General features: G+C 45.7%; 2 protein-coding genes across 2 annotated transcripts; both read left to right on the top strand.

The window, feature by feature from the left end:
* Window positions 1-9,788: 9,788 nt before the first annotated feature.
* C8R40DRAFT_1165866 (uncharacterized protein) lies at window positions 9,789-12,918 on the top strand (the record flags this gene model as incomplete). The annotated part of the gene is made up of 6 exons (XM_046230758.1): window positions 9,789-10,494; window positions 10,553-10,732; window positions 10,785-10,883; window positions 10,937-11,337; window positions 11,503-12,157; window positions 12,218-12,918. 6 exons carry the CDS (start codon window positions 9,789-9,791, stop codon window positions 12,916-12,918), a joined length of 2,742 nt encoding a protein of 913 aa, XP_046090705.1.
* Window positions 12,919-13,668: 750 nt separating this feature from the next.
* C8R40DRAFT_1165865 (uncharacterized protein) lies at window positions 13,669-15,515 on the top strand (the record flags this gene model as incomplete). Its single annotated transcript, XM_046230757.1, has 3 exons — window positions 13,669-13,986; window positions 14,045-14,207; window positions 15,205-15,515. 3 exons carry the CDS (start codon window positions 13,669-13,671, stop codon window positions 15,513-15,515), a joined length of 792 nt encoding a protein of 263 aa, XP_046090704.1.
* Between the last annotated feature and the right edge of the window lie 111 nt (window positions 15,516-15,626).

The following is a 15,626-nucleotide window of genomic DNA, read 5'->3' as shown; positions in this document are numbered from 1 at the left end:
GTATCTGGCTCCCTGAAGTCGGCTAATGATGTCAGCAACTAATGGGAGCGGGTATCGGTTCTTCACAGTGTACTCGTTCAGTTTCCGGTAGTCTTGTACGAAACGGAGTTTCCCATCCTTCTTCTTTACGAAGAAGACCGGTGATGAGATTGGTGATTTTGAGGGGACGATATAGCCTTTCCGTAGGTTTTCTTCTAGGAAACGATCCAACTCCTCCTGCTCGTTTAGGGACATGGGATAAATCTTGGTACGCATAGTTGCCGGTGCTCCAGGTACGAGATCAATCGCATGGTCCCAAGGTTGGTGGGCAGGTAATCGTTCGGAGGCGGATTCTGAGAAAACCTTCTTGAAATCACGATACTGCTCAGGGACCATTTCTTCGAAGGTTTTAACGGGTTTGTCTCGGTTGGCTTCCTCTGCTAGCTGCTGGGAGTAAGTGAATCCTGCGGCGCACCAGACTTCCTCCGTCTGTTCCTCTAGAATTCCTGCTTTTACCCATGCCCGGCGAGTTTTATGATTGGCTCGAATTCGGTGTATTAGTGGTTCTTCCACCGCTGCTGATTCACTCGGTTCAAGGGTCGCTTCTAGTGGCACCTCAATGTGGGGGTTTTCTGCGGGAGGTTCCAGTTCCGGGAGTTCGAGGATCGGGGTTTCTGTGTGAGTGGCGGCTAGATGAGAGTACAAGATCTCCTCGTCTGGGACTTCTTCTATCGTTACTCGAGGAGGCTTTACTGAAAGTCGTCCTTTCTCCCAATCAATCTCCGGATTTACCTTCCGTAGCCAGGGGAGTCCAAGGATGATGTCTTCACCTCCTAGGTTGGTGATCAGAAAGTCCATCCATCGCTCTTGATTATCCACTGTGAGTGCTAGACGTGCAAAATGGGTTATCCGTCCAGCTCGGTTAGGTGTTCCATCGATATTAAAAACGTCGATTGGTTTATGGAGGGGTGCACATCTTACATGGTTCCGGGTGACAAAATCTTGGTTTAAAAACAGGGCGGTAGCTCCACAGTCTACCATGGCTGCAGTTGTTATACTGTGATTCCTTCCTCTTAGTCTCGCATGAATTCGGAAATGTGGGGAAGTAGAGTTTAATTCCCGGATTGACGATATTGTACATGATGGGTGCGAGTCATACGAGGAAGTAGCGAACATAACAAACTGATTACGGGGTACTCTCGGTGCAGCCGAAGCGGGTACCCTCTTTAAAAACCCTGTTGAAAGCCAGAGGACGAGGAGGACATAGCGTTAGCACGATCAAGTAATTCCCTTATTTGACCAATCTGATTGGAAAAATCCTGGTTAGGGGGGCTCGGAGTAGCAGTTACGGGTGCAGGAGCAGATGTTGGGGTCGAGGACGCGATTTGGACGGATTCGTTTGGGAATAGGGAGAATGGCGCGGGTCCCGTAGCGGATATCTGTTGGCGTCGAGGTTGCTGGCGTCGGCCTCGGTCTCGTCCGAGTCCCATGAATTTGTCTTGGCAGACTGCTTCCAGATGTCCTCGACGTCCACAGTAGCGGCAGGTGGTTTCTCGGTGTGGGCAGTTTTGCTTGACATGACCTTGGGCACCGCAGCCGAAGCATCGTCCTCGCATGCGAGCTAGGAATGCTTCCCTAGTATTCCCATTACTGGTGTGGGTTGCATCAATGTCCATAGCATGGGGGTCAGCAGGGGTAGTATGAGCGGTATGCGTGGGAGGGTATCCAGAGTTCCGGCCAGTCATGGTGGGATCGTGCAGGTAGACATCCACCGATATGGCCCGTTTGATTGCCTCCTTCAGAGTCGGAGCAATTCCTTGGGCAATGTTTACGGTGATGAGGTGTTGTCGGATCTCTGGGAGTAATGCAGTGAAGAAACGTTCCCGCAAGTCAATATCAGACATTTCAGTCCGATCTCCGATATCCTTGAACTTCTGAGCGAATTCCGCAACTGTCTGTCCTTTACTTTGCCTGAGATTCTTGATCTCGCTACGGGCTTCCATACCTGGGTCCATTGGTTCAAACCGTTGGCTAAATTCCTTCAGAAACGCCTCCCAATTTCCTCCGAAAGGGGGATTTTCCGCATTGAAATGTAGCAGATGGGGAGTTGCCCAATCTCCGGCACTTTCTGTGAAGAAGCCCAAGGCGGACTTGATGAGTTTTACTTGGCTTTTGGCGAGATCCGGTTGTTCTGACGCCCAATTCTGGAACTGAGCCATGAAGCGATGGGCTTCAGCGCCATCTTTACCCTTGAAAACCTCGGGTTTGTTCATGCTTGACTTAGAGGATGAGCGTTCCTCCATAGCTGTAGCAAGGTTAGCTACTTGTCTGATGAGCTGAGCCATGAGATCCTCCGCAGAGGTGTTTGGGGCAGGCGGGATAGGAGTCGACATGATGGGAGTAGGCAATCGGGGCTGGGGAATCGGCAGGAAGGTTATATTGCTCACAGTGAGTGGCTCTCGGATTGAGTTCAAAAGGGCGTTGGGGCAAGGTTGAGACTGGCAATCGCGCCAAGTATCGTCGTTGTTATGGGCGTGAGCTTGGTCTCTGGGGTCAAGTGCGTGCGGGAGTGCGGAGCAGTCTATACTGGCAACAGGTGTTTCAGAGTCGGGCGGAACTGGGGAAGACGTGGTGTCTATAGACCCTGCAAGGACAACCTTATCGGTAGGCTGTCAGTGCAGTAATGGATCTTGACCTAATGTCACGAAGCGGCAGAGGCGGAGTGACTAACGGAGCGGGAAAGCGGAGCGACTAAGCAGAACGGTGAGGCGGAGCAACTGGACAAGGCAACAAGGCGGAGCGACTAAGCAGAACGGCGGCAAGCTGGTCCCAGATAATGACAGAGATATATTGAGTATCGTAGTCATAGGTAATAATAAGTAAGCACATACCTGGTCCCAGATAATGACAGAGAGGTCAAGATAAGGGACCAGGCTGTGGAGGGTTGGCTATATATACATAATCCGGTCTGCGAGAAACAACGATGTAATACTGTACAGTTTAGGAACAAGGAAGGTGGCGGAAGTCAGTAGAAGGAGAAGATGGGTCAGGTGGATCAGTAATCGATGGATCAGTAATCGATGGGGGTTTGACAGTGATGGGATGATGTATCGTACAAGTAAAGGCGTCGAGACGGTGAGAAAAGGAAAATGATAGGGGCTGCGTACTTTATGACAGAAAAACGCAGCTGTACTTTTAGGTGAGCAACCTCCGACCGCTCTTTTATTGAAACGAGAACAAGAGTGTGACAGTGATAAGCCATATGCAGCTGGGCTGTGCGGTTATGGGTGTCTCTTGCAGGTCAATAAGGTCGAATCGGAACAAATGGAAGCTGGGGTAGATAGTTCCGAAATATGTACCATGGTGAATTTTACCTCATGGAATGTTCATGGAGACCTTATTGTAAAGATGCTCAGCCCAGATTTTAAGATGTTAATAGGAGAGTTTGATGTTATTGGTTTGCAGGAAACACATTTATGTCCTGAGGAGGAAGAAGCTATGGCAAAGCTTCAAGGGTATCAATTCTTTGCTCAGTCAAGGAAGGCAGCAGAGCCATGGGAGCATCAGCATGGAGGAGTATGTGCATTTGTACGGAATCACATACAGGTCAAGAAATCGAGTCTATCTGTGCCGGATTTTCTTGTACTGGATTTGGGCACAGTATGGCTTATTGTGGCATATGTACTGCCAGCATCCTCAAAGTATACTCACTTTTCAGAAGTCTCCCCAGAGGAGAACCTATGGACTATCATCAGGCTGTGTCGGGTATCAAATAGACCAGTGATAGTGATGATGGACTTGAATGGTCGGACTGGGTCTAACATTCCGGCATATACACATAGGCCAAGAGTATCAAGTGACACCATAGAGAATGCACGGGGTCGGGCCTTCCTGCAGGTGTGTTCTCAGGAACATATGTCTGTGATAAATGGGACTGTGCTGGAGGTCAACAAACCGGTGACACACCTAAATTTTGGCTAGACGTCTATGCTGTGAATTGTGACATTTTCACGTATAGATTTGTATCGAGAGGACTGTAATTGAGACCCAGATTGACAGTCAAAGTCAATACTGAATCAGTCTAATAAGTTGAAGGGACCATATACCCATACTACCACAAGTTGGTTAGTTTACCCATCCCCGATACTACCTTTGGATAGCAGTCTACCTGTTTGTCAAGCAGGATTATACCAGACTCAGACTACATCCGAAGGATGACCATTCATGTATGACATACCAAGGGTATTCTTATTGGACCTTACACTGGCAGGAGTTTGGAAGAACTTACTCAAGTGACCATGAGCCGAGGATTGACTTGAAATGACTTTCTAGAACTCAGGAATTATCAAATACTCCTTCTAGAACGAGATCATGCATTAATCTAAAAGACTGCGATTTAGTCTAATAGACCAATCAAGTTGCATGTTTGAGGAAAATGACTAGAAGAACGATCGAAGTACTGCGAGGCTCCGAAGACATATCAAATGAATGTCAAAGAGTCCTGACGTAGAAAATATTGAAGAATACAATTAAATGAATACTATGCGTAACTCCCTTGATAGAGTATAGGCACAATGGGTGTCTGTTGAAAGAGAGAAGCAATTAGTTTAATCCAGATGAATCAGATTGATAGGATTAGAATCGAGGAGAGCTGATTTGCCTCCGGACGAGGTGACAAACGATCGAAGTAAGTGTTGAACAGCAATGACAGTTGAACACCATTTGAGTCATTCTCCAAAAACAATTAAATTAAATGAATATCGAAGTACCTACCTATGTTTGGAGGTATACTAGAATCTTGGAACCAATATGGGCCAAATAAGGACATGTAGATTCAAATTAAATGGTATCTGACCAAGTGTAGAAGTTTCCTGGCAGTTCCGAACGTTTATTGTATTAAATTAATTGTACTGTGCGACTCTATATTCTGTATGTATAAATAGCGATCCGATGTATCTGGAATACAAGTGATTTTGGGACGACGTTGCAGTGCTAATCCGTAAAAAGGAAAGACACACTCCCGCCAGACTGAAACCTCTTCGCTAGCAGCCATTCGGGCCCGGCACTTGTGAGTATAGGAACATTGTGTTCTGCTCCTTGTGACTGCGAGAAGTATATCCAGTTGTTGGATATCCTTCGAACTTAGGATCAGTCGTTGGTCTTAAGGGCAAATCACGCTGTGTGGTTCTGCCAGCACATAGTTCTAGCCCTCCGTAGGGGTCTGTGTGTTTTGGTTTTAATTTACTTTGATTCAAACCCCCAATTCTTGATATACCCAAATCAATACAAACCAAAGCACAAATCATGCTGAATCTACCTTGATCAAAGGAATATATCGAATCCTTAGAACAATTCAAATTGATTGATCAAAGCTTCTTACTTAGCTCTCAAAGCTTTGCAGAACCTTTGCCAACGCTACCCCTTGCTATTAAATAAATTTGATAGCAGTGAAGTCGCATATTGTGTATTAGATTGGTTGGTTGGAGTGCCCATTAGATTCCTTCCTTTCTCTTTCACACAAAAACGAGGCAAGCTCGTTACCGGGTGCCTATACATCACATCAGCACAATGGAAAGGCTGTGGTTGACTACTGTGTAGTGTCGAATAACTTGGTGAATGCAGTAAAGCATATGAGAGTACATGGTAATCCAAAGCAGGAGGAAGATAAGTGGTCAGATCACTCTATGCTCTCAATGGCAGTAGAGTTATCACTCACACCCAAGGCCAGTGCTGTGAAGGAGCAGGTGAAAATGACAATCAAAATACAGCCTCTACATGAACCTACAGATGTACTGTATAACAAAATTCTTGCAAGTGCTCTATCAGAAGAAGAGGCATTGAAACAATACTATGGGGATTTCTACTATGCCAATGATCCAGTCACAGTATATACAGATGGGTCATGTCTGGGTGGGGGAACTGACTCTGCACAAGCTGGTGCTGGAATATGTTATGGCCTGAACTCAAGGAGGAATCAAAGTGTGCGAGTACCAGGACCTGGAAGACAAACAAATAATAGGGCAGAGTCATATTCAGTATACTTAGTCCTATTTGAAATGGACCCAGAGAGGCCACTGATAATATACACTGACTCAGAGTATATTATTAGGCAATGCTGCTACTGGGCTGGCCGCCACTTGACCATGGGGTGGAATATACCAAATGGTGATATACTCAAGGACATCGCACTTCTACTTGAAGAAAGAGCAGCATCAACCAGATTCGTATGGGTCAACGGCCACAGTGGAAATCAGAATAATGATGAGGCAGATAATCTTGCCAAGAAGGGTGCTACAATGGATTTACCAGGCAATTATAGGCCACTCAAAGAGGTACCATGGAAATGTAATACCTCCTGCCTAGTACCACTAGAAGGGGACAAGGTCTCAACTGCTCTACCCAAAGATGTAGGGGGGGAGAGAAAAGCAGGGGTCAAAGATGTGAGACAGGGTGAAGTGTCACACAGAGGAAGGTCAAAAGTTGCAAAAATTCAAGAGGATGACCTCAAGAAGTTACAAAACTGCAAAACTATTGCACAGTTCTGGTCCTTATATATCAACTGGATGGATGGCAAAGCAAAGGAAATGGAAGTGACCATGGAACAGTTGCTTAGGGAATTCCGGTCATGCATGCAGAGCCCAGTCATTATTCCACCAAATTTAGATGCAAAGTATCTGGCACTGTGGAAGCAATGGGAAGCAATGATACCAGAAAAAAATGTGGACACAACTCAGCAGAAATTCTTCAGCCATGCAATACAGGAAGAGGAGATTGAGGAAGCAAAGGCGCATATTGCAATGAAAAACCTAGACAGCTCTGTAGGGGTGGACCAGGTGGATTATAAACTGATTATGAAGATTCCAAATGAGAATTGTGTGAAGTTGTTGAACTACTGTATAGAGAACAGGACTGCTCCGTCAGCATGGCTAGTTGCATTGGTAGTGGGCATACTGAAATGGGAGAAGGAGGCTAATGACCCTTCAAGCTATAGGCTGGTGGTGCTAGAGTGTTGCTTTCTGAAAATGCTCACATTAATAATTGACAGAAGGTTGAGGGAATATGCAGAGGATCAGGATTTACTGCCATCAACCCAGAATGGGTTTCGGCCGGGTTATCGAACCACAAATAATCCATTTATTCTCAAGACCATGGTTGACACAGCTAAGGCAATGGGAAAGCCATTATATGTTGCATACATGGATTGGACACACACCTTCCCACTAACAAATAGACCAATGATGTGGATGAAGCTGAATAAAATGGGCATCAGGGGCCCACTGATTGATTGGCTGCGGCTAATGTACCAAAAGTTGGGAAATGTGGTTCAGGTGGCAGATTCCTTCTCAGAGGCATTTACTTCAAATATTGGAGCTTGGACTGGGGACCCAGGAACACCTATGCTATTCAATCTAGCAATTGCAGACTTCAGACTTAGTGAGCACCCAGGGGATGTGGTATTATATGACAAAGTGGTCAACCATACAGAACACGCAGATGATGTATTAATGACTACAATGTGCCCTACAAGCTTTCAATCCAAACTCAACCAATTTGGAGAATATTCTGCACAGACTGGATTTATTGCATCAGTTCCAAAGTGTGTTTATGCAGTGTATGGAAAGGAGGAGACAGAGGGCTTGCCATTTATTCTGTATGGCAAAAGGTTGAAAAAGAAGGAAGAGATGAAGTACATGGGAATCTGGCACCAGACAACAGGAGTTGACATGTATCAGCAGCAGTACAAGGAGAGTGCTGAGAAAGCAAAAAAGACTGCAGGAGCAGTACTACATGCAAAGGTGTTTGTGGGGAAAAATATTCCAATATGGGACTTATGGTTGCTGTACAGGGGCAGGGTTGATCCCTATCTGAAAAATGGGGCAGAAGTGATAGTGGACATTTATGATGTAAGAAGAAAGCAATTAGAGAGTGTACAGCATTACTTCATTAGGAGGATGTTGGGACTGAATGATAAATCAATGGTGGCACTATTATTCTCTGAAACAGGCCTATGGCCAATTCGATATTGAAGAATTATTCTGTTCCTGAAGAATCTGAAGTATTTGGTGCAGTTGAGGAGGGACCACTTAGCATGGAAGGCATGCAGACAAGCATATAAACTGGCAGAGCAGGGGAAGAACTCAGTCTTTATGGAAATGGTACAAGTGTTACACAGACTACCTCACAGGGTGGTATAGAATATACCAAAATTCAAGGACTTGACTGTGCAACACATTGATGGGGTAATGGAGAGGGTTAAGAAATCAATGGAGAAAGATATTCAAGAAAAGGTAGACACATCAAACAAGACAAGGGATGTGCTCAGAGATAGAAGAGAGTATGACAAGAAGACAAAAAAAATGGTTGTAAAGACCCTGGCCTTTAGACACTACTTGAGGATACCAATAGGTGAACATAGAAGATCCTTGATTGATATGGTAACAAGCAACCACAAATTAGCAGTGGAGAGATTAAGGTGGGCAGAGAGGAACAAACCAATGGTGTAGCATGATAAAAGACTGTGTAGATTGTGTAGAGAAAAAGTGGAAGATGGGGGACATGTTTTGTTTGAATGCAGCAACAGCTGCAAGGTCATACAGCTGAGGAAAGCCTTTATGCAAAGGGTAATACAGGAGATACCCCATTTTGCAAGGCATTACGGGGATGGATGGGAGCTCTTTAGGAAGTTACTGGCAGATAAGAGGGTCGTGGGGTTGCTGGCAAAGTATGTGCATGAGGTGTTGGAAGTATTCTATGCAGTTGAAATATATCGGTTGGAGTGACACGCTGCATGCATATTGAGGCAGGGAAGACCGTGTAATTCATGATACCATGGGAGGGGTTTTTTTCCGCTTTTCCCCTCAATAACCAGGACATGAATGATCATAATCGCCCCCCTGTATTAGATATGTGTGTTCCATTATTGTACAACATTATGTAATATTGTACAGTACATGGTAAACTGGTTGTTTGGGAATCGGACCTCGCCAGTATAATTCATATCCTATCCTATCCTATCCTAGGCCGCTCGCTTACAGCTGATTTACTTGGAGTGTCATTGGATGACCTCAAGGATTCAGCGCATGAAGACTTTGGCTTATCTTTGATAACCGGAACCAGATAGATAAATACCTCAATTATGGGAGCTCTTTTCCATTGGAGATTTTTGTTACTATTCCAGCATCCACTGAACACTAGGCTCCACTGTCGTGGACCACACCTTGCTTGGTAAATATTGTAGATCTAAAATGCGGTGCACACAGGGCACTCCGCGAGTGGGTACAGGGCCTCCATATGTTCTGAATGTCATGTAGATGGAGAATGCGCAAGTTGTTGTGGAACCTTCAAAACAAAACAAGTTCAAAGTGTGCCTGCACATCAAAAATGTTCATGCAAGCAAGGTGATGATGAAGAGATTGACTCAGTGGTTGGGCATAGCATAGCAGAAAGCGCGGTAACTCGAGACTAAAAACGAAAAGAGCAGGTTGTGTAAAAAAAACACGATAGGCATTGATGCATTGCATTGATCAACGATCTTTCATAACCGGCACCAAGAAGCACAGACTCATCGTAATATACCCCGGAAGTGGGAGGTTATGTGGTTCTCCTATTCTGACACTGTTTGTGACCTAGGCAAAACTTACATACCAAAATGGGCCAGAAGAACAATAGATAAAAAATGCGTGGCGCGCTTTGGCTTTGACGTCATGTGATCGTTACTTGACAAGCCATTTAAGTATGTCTTCCCATTGTCCAAGCACTTCGCAAGTCTTGAACTCCCTCCTACATCACAGAAAACACCTCACTGAATTATGGAATCCTTACCAGAGAATCCTCTCCCAGACCCGGTTCCTCTTCCCCAAACTCCCAAGATGAAGCAGGCTCATGGTCCGCCTGTTGTCGAGAGCACTCCAATGAGTCAAAAATGCACCTCCCATGCCGACGACGAGGTTCCCCAACGTGCCTCTGTCGTGAACAAATTCCTCGAGGATGATATCGGCGACGGTGTTGTGTTCTCCCTCGATGACTTTGCGACCCTCATCCTCGAACTTCCAGTCGATTGGAAGGTCAAGGAGGACATCGCACTGCAGGTGGACAGCCAAGCAGTGAAAGACGCGTTCGAAGCGTATCTGTCGGTCGCGATAGGCGTGGCAGAGGCAGAAGGGAAAAAGCGAAAGGGTGCTGCGGGGCACGAGACGCAGCTGTATCGACCCCTTGCAAATCTCTTGAACGTTTTGAAAGACTCGGATGGAGAGGAAGGCCGCTTGAGAAGGGACATGGACGAGAAAATCTTTTATGTCCAAGATCCTCGTCCGGTATTGGGTTCGCGAATAGAGAGGAAGCCAGATTTGGGAGGTATTTACCTTCAGCTTCTGCAACTCACTGAAAACGAGGGACTAGCGGATTATCTGGAAAAGAAGAAGAAGATTGTCGGTGTGTTTTGGGGATTGTTGCTGTACTTTGTGGAGGTCAAGCACCGAAAAGGGAATTTTATAGGAATGAGTATGCGTAAAGCAGGTATATCATCAGGACCATCAATGCTTCCATGTAATTGTTTTTGACTTACCATTCGCAGAGGGGACTAAAACACCAAGGAATGGATCATCGCAGTCGGCGGTAGCCAAAGGATCGCGGCGTGGATCAAGACAGGGTTCACGAACAACAGCAGGCCCTTCGCTATCGACTATTCCACAAGCAGGACCTTCGCAATCACAGTCAGTTAAACGGTCAAGGGCAAATGAAGATGATCCTAACGGTAAGTGCGCATCATTACTCTCGTGGAAGCTATAAGTAACACATATCCACAGATCCGGTAGTCAGGCCAAATAAGAAGGCCAAATCTCATTCGATGTCACAGTCAGGCTCAGGACACCTGAGGAAGCCTGGAAGAATATTGAGGAACAGAGGTACGAGAATATCTTACCTTTGTAACTCAAATTGACACTGAAAATCAACATAGCGATGCGCCCCGGTCCTTCGTCCCGCGCGCAATCAGATACAATGCCCTCTATAGCCTATATAGTATCCCAGTCTGTCTCGTCTACTCCTCTCACCTCTACACCCGCCAGCTTTGAAGACGAACCTCTACTCGAGGACACCATTCAAGCTATTGGTGGCACAAAAAAGACAATAGAGGTCGTGACATCGCAGGAGTACGCACGGAGAGCAGAGGCTGAGTTACGAGCAGAGCAAAAGATGTCCTCGACCCAGGGACAGCGCCACACGAGAATCCAATGCGCAAGTTACGCTAAGGAGATGCTCTCCAATGGATTTATTCGGAATCACGCAATGGGAATCACGGCTGATGATAGCGGATTTCGGTTTCAATATTACGATCGTTCCAAGGTCGTCGAGAGCCAGGTAAGTTTTCTTTCATTATTCCAGCAGTTGGTTGTACGTGGGAGGAAGAAACAGACATATTTCGTGTCCGGGCCGCCTCCATTTCCGCATTTTTCTCACAGTCACACCCTGACTTCAACGTTCATGTTCACTAATTGAAATCACTCTTTTACTTTTTGCTCTCAGCCATTCCACATCTTGAACGACGAGTCGAAGACGCTCCTCATGGCTATGGTCTGTCAGCTCAACAAACTTTCCACCGAAAAACTCGGATTCATCCCCAACTTGGACTTGAACAAATTTGATCACCTACGGCATCCAGAACAGTTAACGTTCAATTTCGAAGATGATCCGTCAGCCTTAGTCGGTGCTACCTATACTTTTACTGGGAGCGATGGTCGCAGGCGAAGACTCAAAATAACGAAAGTCCTCTACCGAGCGGAGGGCATCATTGGCCGATGTTCGATTGTTGTTGAAGTGGTGTGTCTTTGTGAGGAAGCTGATTGTGTCTGGCATGAAGAGGGGAATCAGAAGACGAGGGTGATGAAGATCAGCTTCCCAAGCAAGACTCGGCCGTGCGAAGACGGACTGATTGGGGAAGCAAGGTCGAAAGCAGAATCGTCTGGTCAACGCTGGGCGCTCAACCATCTTCCGGAAGTTATCGACTCTATCACATTCCCTTACCACGAACATACCACGGTTCAAGGTCGTTTGAAGAAGCATCTCAAAGATGACTACGAGGAACGAGTAATGCGCGTTACGTTTTTGGAGAAGCTACATCCACTTTCAGAGCTGACAGACCCGAGAGAATACGCGCAAGTGTTTTACGATATTCTACAAAGTACGTCGCTGTTCGATCGGTTGCTTTACCTTTCCTTACCTTGTTTTCGTCCTCCTCCAGTTCACCAGTGGCTTTACGAATGCGCTGGGATTCTTCATCGTGATCTCAGCTCCGGGAACATTATGTACAGACGCATAGATGGCAAGGTATACGGTGTATTGAACGATTTCGACCTCTCTTCTCGCGTCGGAGATATGAATAATGGTCCAACCTCCAAGCAACGTACCGGCACCCGACCATTTATGTCTCTCGATCTACTTGATCCCGATTGGGCGGGTGGTCATCTCTATCGACACGATTTAGAATCGCTGTTTTATATCATTCTTTGCCTTGCTTGTCGCTACGAGGCGCCGGGTGTGCCCGCACCTGAACCACGACCCTATTCGCAGTGGTTCAGTGGGTCCGATGAGGAGATATGTAATAACAAGTACAAATTCTTGACCAGCCCTTTTGGTTTAATCAATGGTCTCCCCATCCAGTCTTACTTCGCTGGCTTCCAACGATGGTTGCGCAAGATTTATGACCAATTGCGTGGTGGGTATATCCGACGTCCATTATGCGCTAAAAACTTGTCAACGTCGAATGAAGAGTCGGAGGAGTCGGGAGATGAAGACTTGGAATTTTCGCAAAGTGATAACGATTTAAATTTTGATTGGAATACCTTGAATAGGCACGTCTCTTACGCTAGGATGCGCTCGGTAATGTCCTCGTTCAAGGGAAAATCTCTAGAAACTCGGTGGGCAGGGAAAACGGAATTTTAAATGCGTCTCGATCTTGACTTTGTTATACATGCTTTCTTGCTCTGACTTCCATCTATTTTATATATTTGTATGCTTTAATCTGGGGATGGTTGCATCATGTATAACTATGTACCATAAATCCACAGTTCTCTTCAAATGTTATACGAGTCCATGCGTACTAAATCATATATATATTATCTCATGCATTTAAGACATGGTGTTATTCTGTGTAAAGTTTCCATCCTTCTCTCACTCATAGAACTCTCCATCATTTTCTAACTTGACAGAAAAATCATACTATGTCTTATTTTCATAATCTTTTCATTCGTGGTGGTGATTCGGAAGCTTACACTTTGGTCCTTGGATGTGAACGTATGCAACGGTGCCTCCGGTCCAGGTCTGGTTCCGCATCTTTCTCTCAATCATTTCTTGTGTGTTACCTTCGTTAAGCTTCGTTAACTAAACGACTTGTTTTTTTCCTTTCGAACATCGACTTTAAGAAATTCTGCGTGGCTATGGTCTATCAAGAACAAACTTTTCACAGAGAAACTCGAATTTAGCCCCAACTTGGACCTGGATGCCTTGATCACGTACGGAATCCAACTTGAACATTACGTTGGTGGACAACCAAATTCGGGATAGAAGCGCCTTGGGGGGCCTTGGGGGGTAGGGTTATGATTATCTTATCGGGCAATTCGTTGGGCGGCCCCCTACAGCCCCTATTGCTATTGCACACTTGAACCTACACCACAAAATCCACCCCGCTGAATCATGGACCCATTGCCAGAAAATCCTCTCCCAGATCCAGCTGCTCTTGCTCAAACTCTCAAGACAAAGCAGGCTCCTTTAGCTACTGGAATCGCAGAGCCGCTCGCTGGACAACAGAGTATCTTCAACACCTTAGTAGGGATGCAGAAACAGCTAGCGCAAGTCGATAGGCGTTCCGCTTGCGTAAACTTTACCTCTTTGGAAAAATACACTGGAGCACTGATGGATGATTGCCAGACCATCAACCAAACAAGAGGTAGTGGTGCAGGGAAACCGTATGATGAAGTTCGTTTTCCTGATAATACACTCCCTTCACAACCTGTGCGTACTCTAATACAATCTGCCTATTTCCAATCTAATGTTTTCGAATTCTGGCTAGGGTCAAGGCCGTGCTCCACTTCCAATGCTCAATAATATGCTTGACATTCGTGCACTCAGCGGTGAAGACGTTACTACTTATCTCACTAATCACGGAATTCTACCAGAAAATATTCCGCATCTTGTCACGGACCGCCGCAAAAAGCTTGCTGAAATTATTGGTTGTATTGGATACTATGAAGAGATGTAGTTTACAAAAAGCATTCGCGTTTCCGCCATGGATTATTGACAAGCCTATGTTATTGGTACAATGTTTATGAATGTAAGTATGTCTTACGAGGACAAAGAGCGAAAATTTGTCAAATCAAGGGTGGATACGACGCCTTTGCCCCTGAGTTTAACGAATCTTTACCTGTTTAAAGACTCTACATTGGTTTGTACGCAGCATCTTATAACGATTACTCATATTTTTATTATTTGGTCAGATCCGCTTGTTAATAACTGAGTGACCTGAACCTCCAGCATGAACGGAAACGGCTACTATTATAGACTCATCAATGACGGCTACAACGCCCGCCATGTCTGCTTTTCCTTTTCCCTACAATCCTCATTGACCATTTCTACAAATTCACCTCCGTATCTATCGTTCCAGCGATTCTTACAAGGATTCTTACAAGGACCAAGGATTTGAAGAAGCTCGCGACTCAGTATCACTTTGGACGGATGAGTTCGAGATCGACAAGGTAGCTCATCCCGTCCCAAGTTCATCTTCGTACCTCCTCTTTATCATCTACTTACCTCCGGGTATAGCTGAAACGACATGGAGCGCTATTGTGTGAATCATGGAGCTTGGAGGATCTCTCTACAGTGAGACCAAAGCCAAACAATCTCCTCCTCTCGATCCCCTTCAACTAGGCTCTCAGTTGCCCTATCTGCTCTACGCCTCAAGGCAGACGAGGAAATTGTATTAGAATGGGAATGGGATGATACCTGTGCAGTACATATGCCAGATTTGTAAGATAGATCTGTTGAAGGCGACTGAGGATGAGTAAAGGTATGTTATACGTATCTATCTGCTGGGTACGTTTTAGTCTTTCAAGACTTTCTCTACATTCTCACGTCCATTCTCTCCTTCACCTTGTTTCATTTCGAATTCCACTTACTGTATTTTTCCTTTCCGTTAGGTTCATAATTGATTATCTTATTTTTTATGTTACCTAGGTGATATGCTTACAACTTGCGCGTGCAACCCCAACATCAACCTCTCGACGCCGACTCAGTGGGGACAAAGGAGTGATGAAGGGAATGGAGAATTTGTCAAAAATGGCAAGCCTAAGTTCTGCGATGAGGATGACGAGAGCGAAGTGGATGCTGTTGGTGGCATTGACGAGGAAGCGAAGGGCCCGGAATGGGAGATCGTTCAAGCGGATAGAGATGTTGACGTGGAACTGGATATAGCTCCTCCTCCCCCGACACCAGTACCAAGACCTTCCTCGGTGGCCCTGGAACTTCCAGTACCACCACTTCCTTGAACCTTCCTCGAAGGCACTCACGCTCCCGAGCCAGAGTCGACCTGGGTTCGCTTATAGGTCACCTCAGGGCTTTCCTACGTGGGAGAGGGAGAAAGGTAGTACAGTTGAAAT

This window comes from Lentinula edodes (genome assembly GCF_021015755.1).
Source record: "Lentinula edodes strain Le(Bin) 0899 ss11 chromosome Unknown C8R40scaffold_3, whole genome shotgun sequence".
Lineage (NCBI taxonomy): Eukaryota > Fungi > Basidiomycota > Agaricomycetes > Agaricales > Omphalotaceae > Lentinula > Lentinula edodes.
The sequence above is the reverse complement of the archived record's forward strand: the minus strand, read 5'-3'. Positions and strand labels throughout refer to the sequence as shown.